Below are 21,980 nucleotides of genomic sequence, written 5' to 3' on the forward strand. Positions count from 1 at the left end.
TGGCTGTATTTTGTCCCTGCTGTAAATTACTCAAATATATTCCAGTCTAATGAAGTACCATATGTGCCTGAGTTCCTCTCATTATACTCTGAATGACAGACCTACTTTATGATTTCAGAACAAGCATAGACAAAACAAGTACTTCATCACATGCCCAGTGGTTTTCAATCAGTAAGTTCTATGGTTATAAATTAATTGTATGACATTTTCTTTGCCTTATCACTAGAGTCCAAGTTCCTGTGGACATACAGAGCTAAAAGCCAGAAATGAAAGTGGCTCCATAACTAGAAAATCTCCCTTGAAAATCCTTCACTTTTTCCTTCTTGTTCTTCCCCATCATTTCTCAGAGCCCCCAAAACCAGGTCCCTATTTTAAGAAAAAAGACGATGTTTCCTGCAGCTTTCTAATAGCGGAGGGTCCAGGATTTTAGAAGTGACAGGAAAGGCTGAAAGAAGAGTTGTTCCTCCACTAGGAGGAGCACTAGTGGAGAAGCAACACTCCTTAAAGTCCTGACAAAAACCCAGAAAGAGGAAATTTCTAACCACATCTGCCTTGAGGATCTACAGGTAAGATCTCCTACCACATCTGAAACTTTCAAATCAAAGACTCCCCTGAAGAGAACACTGCCCACAGCACCCTACTGCTTCCTCCCACCATTTCAAACAGGACTGGAGCTTGTTCACACTTAATGCTTATGCTTCCAATGGGTAGATTCTTGGCAGGGAAGTTCTTCAGTGTTAGTTGCACTGTACTTGGAATTAAGTAGAGATTACAGAGCACACCCACTCTCATCTCTATCTCCATGCTGACAGACTACAGCTCAGAAACTCTCCCCCAACAGCTTTGCAATAAGGAACAAAATCGTCAAACTCGCTAAAAATTGCTGAAATAAGCACGGAACACTAAAGAAGTGCTTGCGGTAGTCAAGCTTCCTTTGAGGAGAGCCTGTGAACCAAGTCGATTTCTCTGTTTTCCAGATAAAGGCCCATACCCACCTTCTTGGACTGTCATCACAAGGAACTTCAAATTACCTGATAGTAAGACCCACTCAAGGAATAAGTAGTAATAAAACTTGGAAAAACGAATCCAACTTTAGGGAAAAAAAAAACAGCAATTCACTGCTTTCTGAAAAAACTTAATACAGCCATTCACTGGGTGAAATTCTTCCAGGACCAGTCAGGTATAGATTCTGAATATAAAATCTATCAGGTACGTACAAAATTACAAATATTAACAGGCAATTTTTAAGAGTCATTTTACTCATTAGTGCTCACCAATGAACATCCTAGGTTAACCAATTCTAAATTAACTTTCGTCTTCTTCTTCTCAGTGATCTAAGAAATCTGAACTGGACTCATCTCTCATCCTTTCTTTTATAGAAGATCCTTTCTTTCATATTGTTTAAGAGATGCCATGTTTCTGCCTAGGAAACCAGTGTTCATTCCACTGTTTCCCCAGACCTTGGCACATGCTAGGCATTCAACAAATGCTTGCTGAATGATACTGTCATTCCCTGTCATACTATCAAATCAAATCTTCAATCACTGCTAAAGTAATAAAGCTGGCTATATAGTTTAATATCCTAAAGCTATAGGTCATTATGCTGTGAAGAAAATGCTCTACTATTTCTCAAACATTCTCAGTAGTTAATGGTTTCAGTAGCCCATTCTTGGCAGAGGGACAACCTCACAGAGTAAGTGAACTACTCACCTCCACACAGCACTGGGACAAAGCCACCACTGCCAAATGATTTTGCGGGGAGAAGTCACAATACTGGATGGTGCTGTGATGGCCTGTAGGGATTTCTGCCAATAAGCCACTGGTATGAATGTCAAAAAGCTGTCAACATAAAATAGGTATCTATGAAAGTAAAATACTTTTAAAAATAAGCTATACTCAAAACGAATCTAAATTTTTTAAGTCCTGAAAAAATACAATTACTGATAACTGGCATAACTATTGACAGTCATAAATAAGATATAAATCAATATACACATACTTTTAAAATATTGCTCATCTTGAAACATGTTTCCTATAAAGAAAAATTTATCACGGATGATCTCTCAAGCTGGCCTAGGAAGAAATAAAACCTTTGTGAATAAATGAATGGACTAGCCAAATTAACATACACAGCAGTTCTCCTGAATGCTTGTTTATTCAAAAGAGAAAAATGGATATTCATAAATGAAGATAATCAAAATAATACAGAGCAGAGGCTTGTTAAAATGAAATTAGCTCAACTATTTCTATTTCTCTTCAGAGCTATCAAATTACTCCATTATGATCATTTTCCCATTTTTGAACCAAAAAAAACTATTTTTGAATAATGCAAGCTTCATTTCAACTTTTGAAAGATTTTTAAATGTTGAATATATTCTTCTGAAGTTTTTGCCAAATGATAATAACATGTATATAGCATTGTGATTTAAGACCAAGGCATCGTACAGGAAAAAAAAAAAAGCTTCCAGTGGGAGCCATAAATATGTATTGTGAATGCAGAGTCCTTCAAGCACACAGATGGTAAGCAGCACAGCATCAGGGGCCAAGAACAAAAGAAGGAAACCATAGTTACAATGCTTCCCAGGACAGGTCATTCTTAAAAATTAATGGTGGAGAGTGACAGAGGAAACTTAGCAAGTATGGAATAGGCAGCTGTCTTAAGTACTGGGTGGTAAAAAGTAAAGACCTAACAATCAGAGTATGCTAACAGAAAAGAGTTCAAAAGAAATAAAGAGGAGGGGAATGCAGAGACCAAAGAGTAAAAAATTGGGAACTATGTGTAGTGAAGGGTGATTTTAGGGTAGCTTTATTTTAGCAGGGAAAATAAAGACCTAGTCTAGATTTTTCAAACAAAGAGGCATTTCATGTATTAAGCTGTCTTCCTCTCTCACTAGAAAAGATCTTTTAAAATGTTCAAATTCCAAATGTAAATCAAATCACAAAGAGATGCCACTTCACACCTAATAAGATGATTGTAATTTTTTGAAAAATGGAAAATAACAAGTGTTAGCAAGGAGAAAAGTGGAACTCCTGTACACTACTAGCGGGAAAATAAAATTGTACAGACAGAAAAGCGACCACTTTCTGGAACGTAAGACGTGCGTGCAGAGAAGGGAATCCAAGGCGATATTCAGATGGACGGCGGAGGAAGGGGCCTCTGTCGGCTGCTTCTGGCAAGTGACAGAGCCACGGAGCACAAAATCGGAACTTTTAAGAAGTCCGCTCCGCTGAGGGACGTCGCTCCAGTGGCTAAGTGGGGGGGGTGGAACCCTCATGGGAGACTGTGGTCTCAGAACCCTCGGGATCACAGGAAGCCCGGGGGTGCCTGAGTGCGGCAGAGCTCCCAGGAATCAGAGCAGGGAAGCCGGCTGCAGAGACGGAGCCGAGGCGCGGGCTCTCAGCTCCGGGTTGCCATAAACCGTGATCCTCGGCACAGTCGGGCCACTGCTCCTCCAGCAGGGACCCAACAAGCGGCAGGTCCGGGGAGACTCCCCTTCCTCCCCCCCGGGGAGGAGCGGCACAGAAGCGCACCACAGGTATCTGCTGGGTTTGGAGACTCCACACGGGGTCGGCTGCCAGAGATAGAAACGCTCGGTCACAGGCCAGGTGAGCACGGAGTGCAACCGGAGACCTGGGAGACGGGAGTGATTGACTGGTTTTCTATGGGGGCGCACTAAGGAGCGGGGCCGAGTTCTCGGTTCCTCCGGGGGAGATTGGGAGGCCGCCATTTTCACTCTCTCCTCCAAAGCTGTCCAGAAAGCTTGCAGGGAACTAAAGCCCCCGAGAGCAAACCCGAGCAGATTACTTAGCCCGGACTTGGCAAGGGTGGGGCAATTCCGCCTCCGGCAAAGACATCTGGGAACCACGGCAACAGGCCCCTCCCCTAGAAGATAAGCAAGAACCGCCAGCCAAGACCAAGTTTACGGATCAATGAGAACAGCAGAACTCCAGCACTACGGGAATACTGCACATAGAATTCATGGCTTTTTTCCCATGATTCCTTAATTTTTCAAAGTTAATTTTTTTAATTTTTTTTTAATTTTTCTTTTTCCCTTTTTCAATCATCTTAATCCCTATTTTAAAAAAATCTTTTTTATTTTACATTTTTAGAGTCATATTCTATACCTTCATAGTACTTACACTTATTTTTGGTGTGTGTGTGTGTATATATATATATATATATATATATATAAGTTCTCTCTTTAAAATTTTGGGATACAGTTTCTAACAGATCAAAATATACCCTCAATCACTAGTGTATGGCTTTGTTCTAGTCTCCTGCCTGATCACATTCTCTCCCTTTTTTTTACTTCTCTTCTTTCTTTTCTCAACCTTTTTTTTTTAAGATTTTACTTATTTATTTGACAGAGAGTGACACAGCGAGAGAGGGAACACAAGCAGGGGGAGTGGGAGAGGGAGAAGCAGGCTTCCCACCAAGCAGGGAGTCCAATGTGGGGCTTGATCCCAGGACGCTGGGACCATGACCTGAGCTGAAGGCAGACGCTCAACAACTGAACCACCCAGGCGCCCCAACCAACTTATCAATTCCTTTTATAAAATATAATTTTCATTCTTACAGTCATATTCCATCCCTTCATCGTATTAGCCTTTATTTTTGTACATATATAAGTTTTTCTTTTTTTTAAATTTTGGGAGGCATTTTCTTCTAACAGACCAAAATACACCCAAAATCTAATGTGTGGCACTGATCTATGCACCAGCCTGATCATAGTTGATCATATTCTGTTTTGTTTTGTTTTTGTTTGTTTCTATCTTTTTCTTTTTCTTTTCTTCTTCTTTTTTTCTTCCTTACCCTTTCTTTTCCCCAGATTTCAGGTCTTTTCTGATTTGTTTAGTGTATATTTTCTGGGGAGTTGTTACCCTGTTAGCATTTTGTTCTCTCATTCATCTGTTCTCCTCTGGACAAAATGACAAGACAGAAAAAATCACCTCAACAAAAAGAACAAGAGGTACTACCAACTGCCAGGGACCTAATCAATACGGACGTTAGTAAGATGTCAGAACTAGAGTTCAGAACAATGATTTTAAAGATATTAGCTGGGCTTGAAAAAAGCATGAAAGTTATCAGAGAAACCCTTTCTGGAGAAATAAAAGAATTAAAATCTAACCAAGTCGAAATCAAAAAGGCTATTAATGAGGTGCAATCAAAAATGGAGGCTCTAACTGCTAAGATAAATGAGGCAGAAGAGAGAACTAGTGATATAGAAGACCAAATGATGGAAAATAAAGAAGCTGAAGAAAAGAGAGATAAACAACTACTGGACCACGAGGGCAGAATTCGAGAGATAAGTGATACCATAAGACGAAATATTAGAATAATTGGGGTCCCAGAAGAAGAAGAAAGAGAGAGGGGCAGAAGGTATATTGGAGAAAATTACAGCAGAGAACTTCCCTAATTTGGGGAAGGAAACAGGCATCAAAATCCAGGAGGCACAGAGAACCCCTCTCAAAATCAATAAAAATAGGTCAACACCCTGACATCTAACAGTAAAACTTATGAGTTTCAGAGACAAAGAGAAAATCCTGAAAGCAGCTCGGGAGAAAAAATCTGTAACTTACAATGGTAGAAACATTAGATTGGCAACAGACCTATCCACAGAGACCTGGCAGGCCAGAAAGGACTGGCATGATATATTCAGAGCACTAAATGAGGAAAATATGCAGCCAAGAATACTCTATCCAGCTAGGCTGTCACTGAAAATAGAAGGAGAGATAAAAAGCTTCCAGGACAAACAAAAACTAAAGGAATTTGCAAACACGAAACGAGCCCTACAAGAAATATTGAAAGGGGTCCTCTAAGCAAAGAGAGAGCCTAAAAGCAGCATAGACCAGAAAGGAACACAGACAATATACAGTAACAGTCACCTTACAGGCAATACAATGGCACTAAATTCATATTTTTCAATAGTTACCCTGAATGTAAATGGACCAAATGCCCCAATCAAAAGACACAGGGTATCAGATTGGATAAAAAAACAAGACCCATCGATACGCTGTCTGCAAGAGATTCATTTTAGACCCAAAGACACCCCCAGATTGAAAGTGAGGGGGTGGAAAACCATTTACCATGCTAAATGGACACCAAAATAAAGCTGGGGTGGCAATCCTTATATCAGACAAATTAGATTTTAAACCAAAGACTGTAATAAGAGATGAGGAAGGACACGATATCCTACTTAAAGGGTCTATCCAACAAGAAGATCTAACGACTGTAAATATCTATGCCCCTAACATGGGAGCAGCCACTTATATAAGCCAATTAATAACAAAAGCAAAGAAACACAATGACAACAATACAGTAATAGTGGGGGTCTTTAACACCCCCCCCTCACTGAAATGGACAGATCAACTAAGCAAAAGATCAACAAGGAAATAAAGACTTTAATGACACACTGGACCAAATGGACTTCACAGATATATTCAGAACATTCCATCCCAAAGCAGCAGAATACACATTCTTCTCTAGTGCCCATGGATCATTCTCCAGAACAGATCACATCCTAGGTCACAAATCAGGTCTCAACCAGTACCAAAAGATTGGAATCATTCCCTGCAAATTTTCAGACCACAATCCTTTGAAACTAGAACTCAATCACAAGAGGAAAGTCAGAAAGAACTCAAGTACATGGAGGCTAAAGAGCATCCTACTAAAGAATGAATGGGTCAACCAGGAAATTAAAGAATTAAAAAAATTCATGGAAACCAATGAAAATGAAAACACAACTGTTCAAAATCTTTGGGATGCAGCAAAGGCAGTCCTAAGAGGAAAGCATATAGCAATACAAGCCTTTCTCAAGAAACAAGAAAGGTCTCAAATACACAACCTAGCCCTACACCTAAAGGAGCTGGAGAAAGAACAGCAAATAAAGCCTAAACCCATCAGGAGAAGAGAAATAATAAAGACCAGAGCAGAAATCAATGAAATAGAAACCAAAAGAACAGTAGAACAGATCAACAAAACTAGGAGCTGGTTCTTTGAAAGAATTAACAAGATTGATAAACCCCGGGCCAGACTTATCAAAAAGGAAAGAGAAAGGACCCAAATAAATAAAATCATGAATGAAAGAGAGATCAAAACCAACACCAAAGAAATACAATTATAAGAACATATTATGAGCAACTATATGCCAGCAAATTAAATAATCTGGAAGAAATGGATGCATTCCTAGAGATGTAACAACTACCAAAAGTGAACTAGGAAGAAATAGAAAACCTGAACAGACTTATAACCACTAAGAAAATTGAAGCAGTCATCAAAAATCTCCCAACAAACAAAAGCCCAGGGCCAGATGGCTTCCCAGGGGAATTCTAGCAAACATTTAAAGAAGAATTAATACCTATTCTTCTGAAACTGTTCCAAAAAATAGAAACGGGAGGAAAACTTCCAAAATCGTTTTATGAGGCCACCATTACCTTGATCCCCAAACCAGACAAAGACCCCATCAAAAAGGAGAATTACAGACCAATATCCTTGATGAACATGGATGCAAAAATTCTCACCAAAATACTAGCCAATAGGATCCAACAGTACATTAAAAGGATTATTCACCACGACCAAGTGGGATTTATCCCTGGGCTGCAAGGATGGTTCAACATCCGCAAATCAATCAACGTGACACATTAATAAAAGAAAGAACAAGAACCATATGATCCTCTCAATAGATGCAGAAAAAGCATTTGACAAAGTACAGCATCCTTTCTTGATCAAAACTCTTCAAAGTAGAGGGATAGAGGGTACATACCTCAATATCATAAAAGCCATCTATGAAAAACCCACAGCAAATATCATACTCAAGGGGGAAAAACTGAGAGCTTTCCCCCTAAGGTCAGGAACATGGCAGGGATGTCCACTATCACCACTGCTATTCAACATAGTATTAGAAGTCCTAGTCACAGCAATCAGAGAACAAAAAGAAATCAAAGACATCCAAATCGGCAAAGAAGTCAAACTCTCACTCTTTGCAGATGATATGATACTTTATGTGGAAAACCCAAAAGAATCCACCCCAAAACTGCGAGAACTCATACAGGAATTCAGTAAAGTGGCAGGATATAAAATCAATACACAGAAATCGGTGGCATTCCTATACACCAACAACAAGACAGAAGAGAGAGAAATTAAGGAGTTGATCCCATTTACAATGGCACCCAAAACCATAAGATACCTAGGAATAAATCTAACCAAAGAGGCAAAGGATCTGTACTCAGAAAACTATAAAATACTCATGAAAGAAATTGAGGAAGACACAAAGAAATGGAAAAACGTTCCATGCTCATGGATTGGAAGAACAATTATTGTGAAGATGTCAATGCTACCTAGAGCAATGTACACATTCAGTGCAATCCCCATCAAAATACCATCCACTTTTTTCAAAGAAATGGAACAAAGAATCCTAAAATTTGTATGGAACCAGAAAAGACCCCGAATAGCCAGAGGAATGTTGAAAAAGAAAAGCAAAGCTGGCAGCATCACAATTCCGGACTTCCAGCTCTATTACAAAGCTGTCATCATCAAGACAGTATGGTACTGGCACAAAAACAGACACATAGATCAATGGAACAGAATAGAGAGCCCAGAAATAGACCCTCAACTCTATGGTCAGCTAATCTTTGACAAAGCAGGAAAGAATGTCCAATGGAAAAAAGACAGTCTCTTCAACAAATGGTGCTAAGAAAATTGGACAGCCACGTACACAAGAATGGAACTGGACCATTTCCTTACACCACACACAAAATAGATTCAAAATGGTTGAAAGACCTAAAGGTGAGACAGGAGTCCATCAAAATCCTAAAGGAGAACACAGGCAGCAACCTCTTCAACCTCAGCCGCAGCAACTTCTTCCTAGAAACATCGCCAAAGGCAAGGAAAGCAAGGGCAAAAATGAACTATTGGGACCTCATCAAGATAAAAAGCTTTTGGACAGCAAAAGGAACAGTCAACAAAACCAAAAGACAACCAACAGAATGGGAGAAGATATTTGCAAATGACATATCAGATAAAGGGCTAGTATCCAAAATCTATAAAGAACTTCTTAAACTCAACACCCAACAAACAAATGATCCAATCAAGAAATGGGCAGAAGACATGAACAGACATTTTTCCAAAGAAGACATCCAAATGGCCAACAGACACGTGAAGAAGTGCTCAACATCGCTCGACATCAGGGAAATCCAAATCAAAACCTCAATGAGATATCACCTCACACCAGTCAGAATGGCTAAAATTAACAAGTCAGGAAACGACAGATGTTGGCAGGGATGCGGAGAAACGGGAACCCTCCTACACTGTTGGTGGGAATGCAAGCTGGTGCAGCCACTCTGGAAAACAGTATGGAGGTTCCTCAAAAAGTTGAAAGTACGGCTACCATACGATCCAGCAATTGCACTACTGGGTATTTACCCCAAAGATACAAATGTAGGGATCTGAAGGGGTACGTGCACCCTGATGTTTAGAGCAGCAATGTCCACAATAGCCAAACTGTGGAAAGAGCCAAGATGTCCACTGACAGATGAATGGATAAAGAAGATGTGGTATATATATATACAATGGAATATTATGCAGCCATCAAACGAATGAAATCTTGCCATTTGCAATGACGTGGATGGAACTGGAAGGTGTTATGCTGAGTGAAATAAGCCAATCAGAGAAAGATATGTATCATATGACCTCACTGATATGAGGAATTCTTAATCTCAGGAAACAAACTGAGGGTTGCTGGAGTGGTGGGGGGTGGGAGGGATGGGGTGGCTGGGTGACAGACATTGGGGAGGGCATGTGCTATGGTGAGTGCTGTGAATTGTGCAAGACTGTTGAACCACAGATCTGTACCTCTGAAACAAATAATACATTATATGTTAAAAAAAAAAAAAAGATAGCAAGTGGGCAAGAGTGAAGTGGGGGAAATCGGAGGGGGAGATGAACCATGAGAGACGATGGACTCTGAAAAACAAACTGAGGGTTCTAGAGGGGAGGGGGGTGGGAGGATGGGTTAGCCTGGTGATGGGTATTAAAGAGGGCACATTCTGCATGGAGCACTGGGTGTTATACGCAAACAATGAATCATGGAACACTACATCAAAAACTAATGATGTAATGTATGGTGATTAACATAATTAAAAAAATAAAAAGTAAAATAAAATAAAATGGTACAGATGGTTTGGTGGTTCCTCAAAAAAGCTAAATTTAGAATTACCGTACGACCCAACAATTCTATCACTTGGTATGTACACAGAAGATTTGAAAGCAGCAACTCAGCAATACACCATGATTACTATATCATTATTCACAACAGCCAAAAGGTGAAAACACCCAAGTGTCCACTAACAGATGAATGCATAAAAAATGTGGTATATCCATATAATGGAATATTATTCAGCCATAAAAAGGAATGAAGTTTTGTACATGCTACAACATGGATGAACCTTGAAAATATTATGCTAAATGAAATGAGCGAGATACAAAAGGATCAATATTATATGATTCCACTTATATGAAACATCTAGAATAGACAAATTCATAGATTAAAGGTTATGGGTGGGGGGGAGCAGTGCCTGGGTGGCTCAGGTCATGATCTCAGGGTCTTGAGATCGAGTCCCACCTCTGGCTCCCTGCTCAGCAGAGAGTCTGCTTCTCCCCCTCCCTCTGCCCCTTCCCAACCCTGCTCATGCTCTCTCTCTCAAAAAAATAATCTTTTTTTGTTTAATAAAGAAATAATTAAAAAATAAAGATTACCAGCAGCTAGAGGCAGACAGGAATGGGTAGTTATTAGTTTCTGGTTACAGAGTTTCTGTTTGGGGTGATGAAAAGTTTTGGAAATAGTGGTGATAGCTGCACAGCATTATGAATATCATTAATATCACTGAATTATACATTTCAAAATAGTTAAAATGATGGGACTCCTGGGTGGCTTAGTCAGTTAAGTGTCTGCCTTCGGCTCAGGTCATGATCCCAGGGTCCTGGGATTGAGTCCCATATCGGGCTCCTTGCTCAGCGGGGAGCCTGCTTCTCCCTCTGCCTGCTCTATGTGCTGCTCCCCCTGCTTGCTCTACGTGCTGCTCCCCCTGCTTGCGTGCTCTCTGACAAATAAATAAATAATATCTTAAAATAAGAGTCCTTATCTTTAAGAAAAAAATAGTTAAAATGGCAAATTTTACATAGATATATTTTACAACAGAAAAATTTTATTCTTCAAATCTTATAAATTCAATGATTCCTTTTCTGTTCCTACAAATTTTAACAAATTTAAGACAAAAGGAGATATTTTTAATTTCGTGCTAAAGGTATAAACCCATAAGCACCCAAGATCGAATGGTCACAGCAACCAGATCAATAACAATATAAACGGCTCCTGAGTTTTATTTATATAACTGTATGGTATAATTCAGTCTTTAAAACTGTACTATCGGGTGGCCCAGTCAGTTAAGCGGACAACTTAATCTCAGCTCGAGTTGTGAACTCATGGTCGTGAGTTCAAGCCGTGCACTGGGCACCATGCTCTATGCTAGGCATGGAACCTACTTAAAAAAAAAAAAAATACACACACACACACACACACACACACACACACACACGATCTCAGGGGATTTGAAGAGCTCTCAAGAGACTTAGGCCTCTTCCTAGGCCAGTGCTCTCACCAAGGAGAAGGCCATGTTCAGTTCAAGCACAAAGACAGTGAAGCCCAATGGCAAGAAGCCGGATGAGTTTGAGTCCAGCATCTCCCAGGCTCTCCTTGAGCTGGAAATGAACTCAGACCTCAAAGCCCAGCTATGGGTGCTGAATATAACAGCAACCAAGGAAACCGAAGTGGATGGTGGTCAGAGAGCTATTACCGTCTTTGTTCCTATTTCTCAACTGAAATTTTTCCAGGAAATCCAAGTCTGGCTAGTCCAAGAATTGGAGAAAAAGTTGAGTGGGAAGTCCATTGTCTTTACTGCTCAGAGGAGAATTCTACCTAAGCCAACTCAAAAAAGCCGTACAAAAAATAAGTAAAAGTGTCCCAGGAGCCACACTTTGACAGCCCATTGCATGACGCGATCCTGGAGGACTCGGTTTTCCCAAGCAAAATTGTGGGCAAGAGAATCCATGTGAAACTGGATGGCAGCTGACTCATAAAAGTTCACTTGGGTAAAGCATAGAAGAACAACATGGAACCTAAGGATGAAACTTATCTGCTGTCCATAAGAAGCTCACAGGCAAGGATGCTAACTTTGAGTTCCCAGAGTTTCAGTTGTAAACAAAAATGATTAAATAGAACATTCGCGGGGTGCCTGGGTGGCTCAGTCATTAAGCATCTGCCTTTGGCTGAGGTCATGGGATCGAGCCTCGCATCGGGCTCCCTGCTCAGCGGAAAGCCTGCTTCTCCCTCTCCCACTCCCCCTGCTTGTGTCCCCTCTCTGGCGCTCTCTCTCTCTGTCAATAAAAACTTAATAAATATATAAATAAATAAAACATTCACAGTAAAAATAAATAAATAAAATAAAATTGTACTATTTCAGGTGTGGAGAATAGGAAGAGGTTGGTAAAAAGATACTAACTTTCAGTTAGAAGATGAATGAGGTCTGAGGATCTAATGTATAACATGGTAACTATAGTTGATAATACTGTATTGTTTAAGTGAAATTAAGAGTAGAAATTAAATGTTCTCACAAAAAAAAAAAAGATAAGTATGTGAGGTGACAGATGTGTTATTTAACTCCATATGGGGGAAATGCTTTCACAATGCATACAAATATTAATTCATCATGTTGTATACTTTAAACATCTTAAACAATTTTGTCAACTGTACCTCAATAAAGCTGAAAATAAAATAAAACTGTAGTATCTCTTATTCAAGTCTTTTAAAATTACTATTTAAATGGAATGTCACTGAGTTATAGAATACCTACCTTTCCAAATCCATGTTACAATGTGGGACAAATTATTTGGCTGCTCTGAACCTCAGCTGCCTCATTATTAGCAGAGGGCTATTGCAATCTGCTGTGTCCCTTGGATAGTTATATTAAAAGAAATAATATGTGAGAGCACTCTGAATACTACAAATGTAAGCTATTATTAGATTAAAAAAAAAGGATAGCATTTTTGTCATTCACTATTTTTACTTATTGTTCTCCTTTACATTACAGAATTCTTATAATAGTCTCCAGTTGTTGACAAATATTTCTATCACAGTCACTAAGTCCTAATAAATTTCAGGGGTAAGAAAGCACTTTGAAAATCATCTAAACCAATATTCAAAATTGTAAAAAAAAAAAAAAAAAAAAAAGTGATGTAGAAAATAGTCCATGTTTTCAATAAATCTGAGAAACACCGGATTAACCAACATAAATTATTTCTGTATTACAGAACTTCTGGAAGCCTTAAGTATGTTAGTATACACTGAGTAACTCTAATGGGGGAAAGCAACACATAACATTTCCCAAACCTGTGTGACCACGGAGATCTTTCTTCACAAAGTCTATTGCCATCCCTGGAACACAGTTCTGAGAACTATGAAGTTAGGGAGCCTGCCCAAAATCATACAGCTATACTTTCATTATATCAATACACAGTGTACAATGCAAAAATCAGTTGACATTTTCATTTTCTTTAAATCAGGCTAATTTTGGCTTGTTAAAATACTGATACTTACAAAGATTTTATTTTTTGCTGCCACCATTAGCCTAGCACCATCAGCAGACCATGAACAGCATTTCACTATCACTTCCATATCCTCTTGAGGCTCCTCTGAATTTAAGAAGAACTGCTTCACATTAATGCTTTTCCTCTCGTTTGCTGATTTCACATCCCAAAGCTTCAGATTGAAAAATTAAAAAAATGTTTGTTTTAATCTCAAATCACACCTCTAGAATTCCACCTGGATTAAATGCAAATATTTACTTTTTCTAATGAACTGTTTTCACTTATGCATGACTTTAAAACTTAAGTACTCCAGCTTCATTCAGCACCTTCTTAGAAAAAAAAAAAAAAACAAAATCCTAGAAGCACTGCCTGCAATGCAAAATGCAGAATATGAAACCAAATAAAATGTTAAAAACTCCTTGCATGGTGTGGACTATGCTAAAGATTAGGTGTTGACAGTAAGAATGAGACTAGAAGAAAGGTGAGAAGGCTCATAACTTGCATCTGCTGCCCTCTGCCGTGCCAGACATGAAGTTCCCATCTACTACATGCACAGCCTGGACAACACACAGGGCCCAGGCTAAGCCGAGTTAAACACAGCAGAGCATCCAGGGACATAAGGAAGTCTCTGAAAATAGAAAACAAAGAATATACTGAAAGGAAGCAAGACACCTTGTGTGTTTGGTGGGGCCATACAGAGATCTAAAACAACTGGATCCTGAGACATAGGATACAAAAGACTCTAAACCTCACTTAACTAGCAGAGCCACCTGAACAGCACAAAAGAAAAAGGCCTTCAAGAAGACCCATCTTCACTCTCCTGGGCCTTGAGCAGCACCCAGCTTCAAAGAGTGATAATGGCTGCCATGCCCAGACCAAGGGTTGGCCAAGGACATGGACAAAAAAAAAAAAAAAGGAAAGGAAAGGAAAGGAAAAAAAAAGCTGCTTCTTAGGTTTTCACTCAGCTTCCAAAGTACAGTTCCAATGTAAAACCAGATTTCTGACCAGGCACATTTTTAAATCTCTCTCAAGTTTAGAGACATATTATATACACTAAGGAACACAGCCAATACCAAAACCTTTCCCCTTGCAATGAAATTGGATGAGGCAAGAGATATCAGATACTAAAAGAGCCTTTCTTGATACTTAGAGAAAAAAAAACCCAACATATAAATGCCAGAAGCTTCAGTCACATCAACTAAATATATGAGAAATCATACTGTTTCCCTCTTAATATAAAAAACAAAGAAACCACTGCCTAGATTTAAGAAAGAAAGAAAAAAAAATTAACACAACCCAATTTCATTACATCTGTCTAAACTACAATCTGCATCTGGACCTGACTTCAGCTCCTATCCAACAAGTGATGAAATTCCATGTATCAAGGGACCAAGTAAATACCAGCATTTGATTTTGAGTAAGTCCCTACACTGTATCAAGGCCCATGGGCACCCTGGCCCTTGTGTGTTTAAATGGCAATTTTTAAATAAAACTCACATTTTGAAATGGTTTATCAACAGGGCCTGAAAAACATGCTGATCAACATGATACCCTGCAAAATGCTTAGAAGATTACAGAGCCATTTGGGGCAGGAAATAATTTTACAGTTCTTCATCCTCTCAGAAGGCAAAAGCTTTAGAAGACTTTGACCTTGAAATGCTGTTATCCAACCTCATTTTGCAGGACCTCTGCTTACTACCTTTCAGTTTATCAGCATGAACCAGCTAACGATACTGGCTTAACAGCACTGTGGGAAAGCCGCCACAAACACAGCAGTTCTCACCAAGAGTGCAGTACTGTCTCCCCCCTGCTGCCAGTGCTCTGTGCTCTAGAACCACATTTTGCTACTCACACATGAAGTCAAAATCCTGTCCCTGATAACTTTTTAACATTTTTTTCCTTTGAGTTTGGAGAAGTCTTAATCTGATCTGAAGGGGCACAGCAAAGGTTTATCATCTTGAACACATTAACAACTATGCTAGTCACTTTGAGACTATATAAATAAAGCAGGTATAGACAGCTCTCTCAAAGAGTTTACAGGTCAATAAAGGAGATAAAACAAGCCATAAGTGACTTTAAGACAAGGTACATCAGATGTGTCATATGAGAGTATGACACATATGACAAACATACAGTACAGTAGGCTGATCTTCAGGGTGTCCACCTCTGCAAAAACTGTTCTCTCAAGCCCACAGCAAAATGAGGTTGGATAAGAGCCTACTGTACACCAACTTGGGACGGACAGAATTTCAACACTAGAAAGACAAAGGGAACACCCTATGGCCTAGATTCTAGGCTAAAAGGTCGGCATAAGCTAAAGTACAAAAGGGGAAAGCAAAGACAATAAAAAGGGAAAAGAGGCTGCAGTTCGGGTGCAGCATCAGGTGCCTGCCTGAACACATCCTGGACACAGCCTTCACCTGTTCTCAGAGCACCCTTTTACCATTTCCATAGCCTCTCTCTCCAACTGGATTCTGAACAACTTCAGGCCAGGAATTAATTGTTTGGTGTTTTGGTTTGTTTTAGTATTTAAAACCCAAATGCCAGTGTCTGGCACATAGTAAGTATTTAATAAATAATCAAAAAATACATTTATAATACATTTTTTAAATGTAGTAAATTACATTTTAAGTGAAAAGACATTTATGATGGTAAACTCCTAACGTCAGACTCTTCTCATGTTTCAAGCACAGGTGAGTAGAAACAACAGTGTTACTGAAGGAAATAGGGTTCAGGTTCCAGATGCAGATAGAACACACACACATTCATCTTCACACCCTTCCAAAATCCATGTAAAAGCTAGAGTAGAGAGAATTCTCTGTACGTGTAGTTCACAAGGCAAAGTAGAAAGGAGGAAGAGATCACAGCAACAAAACTGTAAAGGCTAAAAAAAGCAGAAAGATAAGCAATAAGGAGACTCCTAAAAACTGCATCCTGAGTCCACCATGGGGAAAGCCAAGAAGCAGCCCAATCCATACCATAAAACTCCTAAAAGGCTACGGAAGTGTTGCAGCAGGTGCCCTCTGATAAGGGTGGGAATCCACTGACTTCCCAACTATGTAATCCAGGTTGCTGCATCCCTACTCTAGCTGAAGAGTACAGGGTTTCTCTGCACCTGGCACAGTTGAGAGCAGAGTCACCATTCTGAAAATAGGGAAATTAAGAGAGAGTCTATATCCCAGATGTTGAGATCTCTACCTAACCATCTTCTTGCCAACCAGACTTATACCCTACAGGTAGGAAACTGAAGATTTTTCTCTGAATATCGAACAAGATCAAGACAGAAGATCTAAGGAGTCTGGCATTAGGAGTTTACTATCAAAAATGGCAGGCAGATAACCCTAAAGAGAAACACAATAAGCAAGCTCACAATTCCCTATCAGCTTTTTGGTGCTGCACTCTTAAATATGAGGATATATATCTAATACATATACAGATCTTCCTTAACTTACCAATAAACCATCATAAGTTGAAAATGCATTTAATAACGTTACCTACTGAACATCATAGCTTAGCCTTGCCTACTTTAAACGTGCTCGAACACTTACATTAGCCTATAACTGGGCGAGATCATCTAACAAAGCCTATTTTATAATAAAGTGTTGAATATCTCATGTAAATTATTGAATACTGTACAAAAAGCGAAAAACAGAATGGTACTATAGGTACAGACAGGTTGCAAGTGTATCGGTTGTTCACCCTCCTGACTGCATAGCTGACTGGGGGCTACAGCTCACTGCCACTGCCCAACATCACAAGTGAGGATCATACTACATATCACTATCCAGGGGAAAGATTAAAATTCAAAATTTGAAGTACAGTTTCTACTGAATGTGTATCACTTTTGCACCATCATAAAGTCGAAAAATCCTAAGTCAAACCATTGTAAGTCAGAAATCATCTGTAGATATATCCAAGATCAGATAGCTAAGCTATATCTCTAAAATGCAGACAGAAACCAAAACCAACAGAGAAAACAGCAACTATACATGAATATGAATTTTTTTAAAAGAAACTATCAACATTCACAAAAAGATAAAAGATATTAAATCCATGAAACAAAAATAGGAAAAAAGGAAAAAGGAAACTGATCATAAGAAGGGGTACTTAAAAACATGACAAGAGAAATTAAAAATCCAACAGAAGGATTAGAAGGTAAAGTTAGAAAATAAAGCTAAAGAAATTTTCCAGAAAGGAGGGCAAACAAACAGAGAAGGAGGGAAAAATAATAACCAAAAAAACAAATAGGAATTCGAGAAAAGGTAGAGAAGAATAAATTAAAAAATTAAAGGAAGCCTATAGAACTGAAGTATTTGAATTTCCAAATTGAAAGAAGCCACCAAGGGGCAACTGGGTGGCTCAGTCAGTTGAACATACGACTTTTGGTTTTGGCTCAGTTCATGATCTTGTGGTTGTGGGATTGAGCCCCAAGTGGGACTCTGTGCTCAGTGCTTCAGATTCTCTCTCCCTCTCACTCACTCCGTCTCAAAGAAAGAAAAGGAAGAAAAGAAAAGAGAAGAGAAGAGAAAGAGAGAGAGAGGGAAGGAAGGAAGCAGGAAGGCAAGCAAGCAGGCACCAAGTGCCAAGCACAGTAAATGAAGACAAACCCACACCAAGGCACATTATCATGAAATTTTTAAAAAGAAAAAATATTGTAACCCAAGCTGCTTTCAGGACTCTCTGTCTCTGAGACTCATAAGTTTTACTATTAGATTTCGGGGTGTTGACCTATTTTTATTGATTTTGACAGGGGTTCTCTATGCCTCCTGGATTTTGATACCTGTTTCCTTCCCCAAATTAGGTAAGTTCTCTGCTATAATTTGCTCCAATATACCTTCTGCCCCTCTCTCTCTTTCTTCTTCTTCTGGGATCCCAATTATTCTAATGTTGTTTCGTCTTATGGTATCACTTATCTCTCAAATTTTGATTGCACCTCATTAATAGCCTTTTTGATTTCGACTTGGTTAGATCTTAGTTCTTTTATCTCTCCAGAAAGGGTTTCTCTAATAACTTCCATGCCTTTTTCAAGCCCAGCTAGTTTCTTTAAAATCATCATTCTGAACTCAAGTTCCAAAGTCCATATTGATTAGGTCCCTGGCAGTCAGTACTGCCTCTTGTTCTTTTTGTTGAGGCGATTTTTTCCGTCTTGTCATTTTGTCCAGAGGAGAACAGATGAATGAGAGAACAAAATGCTAACAGGGTAACAACTCCCCAGAAAATATATACTAAACAAATCAGAAAAGACCTGAAACCAGGGAAAAAGAAAGGGGAAAAAAGAAAAAAGAAAAAGATAAAAACAAAACAAAACAGAATATAATCAACTATGATCAGGCTGGTGCATAGATCAGTGCCACACACTAGATTTTGGGCGTATTTTGGTCTGTTAGAAGAAAGCGACTCCCAAAATTTTAAAGAAAAAAACTTCTTTATGTACAAAAATAAGGGTTAATACGATGAAGGGATGGAATATGACTGTAAAGATGAAAATTATAAAAGATTTTATAAAAGGAATTGCTAAGAAGTTGGCTGAAAAAAGAAACAATACATTATATGTTAAAAAAAAAAAAAGAAGATAGCAGGAGGGGAAGAGTGAAGGGGGGGGAATCGGAGGGGTAGATGAACCATGAGAGACTATGGACTCTGAGAAACAAACTGAGGATTCTAGAGGGGAGAGGGGTGGGGGGATGGGTTAGCCTGGTGATGGGTATTAAAGAGGGCACGTTCTGCATGGAGCACTGGGTGTTATACGCAATGAATCATGGAACACTACATCAAAAACTAATGATGTAATGTATGGTGATTAACATAATAATAAAAAATAATAATAAAAAAGAGAAGATCTTAAAAGTTTCAGACAAAAAAATAGATCACATATGAATCAGAATGGCTTCAAACTTTTCAAGAGGAACTTCAGAAGACAGAAGGGCACAATGTCCCCAAAAGTCCCAGGAAAAATTATTTACAACCCAGAATTCTTTATGCAGTCAAAAATACCAATTAAATATGAAGTTAGACACTTTTAGACAGACAAGGTCTCAAAAATTTACCTCCCAAAGTTTCTTTCTTAGGAAGCTAGAGGAGATTCTCCACCAATGGGAGAATAAACCAAGAAAGAAGACAAGAAATCTAAGAAACAGGGTTTTAAGTCAAGAGAAAAGCGAAAGGAATCCCCAGAATAATAAAGGGAGATCCCCAGATGGACACTAGAAGTAGTTTCACCAGTCAGAATGGAGCAAGACAGAACCCTCCAAGAAAGTTATTTCCAAGAAAAGAAAATTTATCAAACATTCTGGTAAGTTTGAATAATGTAAGAAGCAATTTAGACAAGGGATAGTTTGGAGATGAATTCGTGATGAACACATTAAAAAAAATAAGCACAATGTGTTAAAAAACAAAATTACAATGGTAAATGTACAACACATTTAATCCCAAGGAAAACAAGAAGCTGTATGAGAAAGGAAAAAACATACTACATGACTCAACTGTGACCAGTTACAATGACATAAATCCTGGACACTGATCTAATCAAAATCATAAAACATACAGGAAGCACAAAAGGGGGTCAAGTTTGAGAGGAAAATATAGTTCAGTGTGGAGCACAGTAAGTTTGAGGCACAGTGTATTATCTAAGTGATGACAATTAGCAGTTGATTAGAGAAGCAGGACTCAAGCACACAAGAGAAATGAGGGCTGGAGGTAACACTGCTGAAAGTCACTCACTGAAAAGATGAGAGTTCAAGCCATGGGACTGATGAACTGGGATGGAAGAAAGGTAATGAAGCTGGTATTCAAGGTTAGATGCTTGAGGAACAGCTACATTTAAGTGGCCAGGTAAAAAAGATAAAGAAGGGGTTAGAGAGATAAAAGGAAAAGGTAGAAAACACTGATGTCAGAAGAGGAGTTTCAAAAAGGAAATATAGTTGGTTGATGGGGGAAGAAGAGCTGAATACTGGTAATACAACAAAAAGAGTAAGTCTTGGATAAAGAAAAATATCAGATTTCACACTAATCCAAAGAGCATTAACCTTTACAACAAAAAGAACAGAGACTGAAAATAAAACTAGATTTTACATGCTTCAAAGGACTACAAGGAAGATGGGACCACGCTTAACAAGTTTTAAATACTGAGTGAATAGTCAGGAAATGGAGGCAAGTACAGGTAGCTTAAGAAGTCTAGCAATAAAGGGAAAAACAGAATGACTATTTCAGAGGATAACATAATCCATGGAGAATCAAAGGTTTTTCACTTTTTGGTTTTAGAAAGGCCCAAGAACATGTGTAGGCTGTGGGAAAGGATCCCAAAGAGAAGAAAAGCGAAAGATACAAAAAGAAAGAAAAAATAATCAGTGAAGCAAAGTGTGCAGGGGAAGAAGAAAAAAAGGAACAATGGGCATAAGTAGAGAACTTTCCGGGAACTGAGATGAGAAACAAGAAAGGGAATTGGGATTTTTATGGCAATTTTTGAGGAGACTTACGGAAGAGAACTCTTAATGGGTGGTGTCAACCCTCTGAATAAGTAGGTATGAGGTAAGGTAATCTCCAGAGAATGAAACGGATGCAGTGACAAGACTGGGGGCTTAAGAACAACAGCATAAGTCTGGAATTGGAACTATAATGAATACAGCAAATTAATTAGGAATGAACGGACCATAACTTGGCAGCAAAGAAAGCCAGTTGAGCTGCACACCTTAAATTTATAAAATGGATAAATAGTCTGGTTTCACAAATGTCTTGAACATTAAGCAACCTAATAATAACGGAATAATGCTAAGGAAAATGGAATTTTGCCAGAATTTGGAATTAGCAACAGTTGTAAGATGCAAAAACTTGACTTGAGATATAAAATGTCTTCTTCTGAAGTCATTCACTTAATAGAAAAGAAGAAATAGGTTATTATAACTGAAAGATTGTCTCAAAAAAGGGTTGTCTTAACCCGCCAAGGGTATTCTGAAAAGCCTCCTCTGATATGGATTGTCCTAAAAGAAGAGAAGGTTATTTAGTATTTGCAGATAACATGTCATAGAAGTCAAAATCTTTTTACCTGAATATTCTAAGAATGCTCCCAACATCTACTAACAGCTAGAAAATTCTTTAAAGTAGACTTCTAGCCAGAAAGGATTACTAGATGCCCTGAAGTAATTTATACAAAAACAAGTTATCTTCAGTCAGCAAAGAGAAATCAAAGATTCAACCAGAGGATCAGCATCAGAGATTTCATCTTCCTATAACTGAGGAGTTACCTATCAACATTAACAAATCTCCTTCTCTAGTGATTCTAACAAACAAAATAGTGCCTGGGAGGATTCAAGTATTTCCCTGGAAAAAATATATGTCAAGAAAA

At 38.7% G+C, this 21,980-nt stretch overlaps 1 protein-coding gene and 1 pseudogene across 3 annotated transcripts in view; one reads left to right on the forward strand and one right to left on the reverse strand.

The window, feature by feature from the left end:
- The window catches only part of APAF1 (apoptotic peptidase activating factor 1), a 90,407-nt gene that overhangs the window by 26,761 nt on the left and 41,666 nt on the right, over positions 1–21,980 (reverse strand). For all 3 annotated transcript variants that reach the window (XM_027591973.2, XM_027591972.2, XM_027591974.2), the window contains 2 exons: positions 13,650–13,811; positions 1,711–1,839 (listed from right to left, as the gene is read on the reverse strand). In XM_027591973.2, coding sequence (XP_027447774.2) covers positions 1,711–1,839; positions 13,650–13,811 — 291 coding nt within the window. The remainder of the gene's footprint in view (positions 1–1,710; positions 1,840–13,649; positions 13,812–21,980) is intronic.
- LOC113921411 lies at positions 11,669–12,254 on the forward strand (annotated as a pseudogene).

This window comes from Zalophus californianus, chromosome 9, assembly GCF_009762305.2.
Source record: "Zalophus californianus isolate mZalCal1 chromosome 9, mZalCal1.pri.v2, whole genome shotgun sequence".
Taxonomy (NCBI): domain Eukaryota; kingdom Metazoa; phylum Chordata; class Mammalia; order Carnivora; family Otariidae; genus Zalophus; species Zalophus californianus.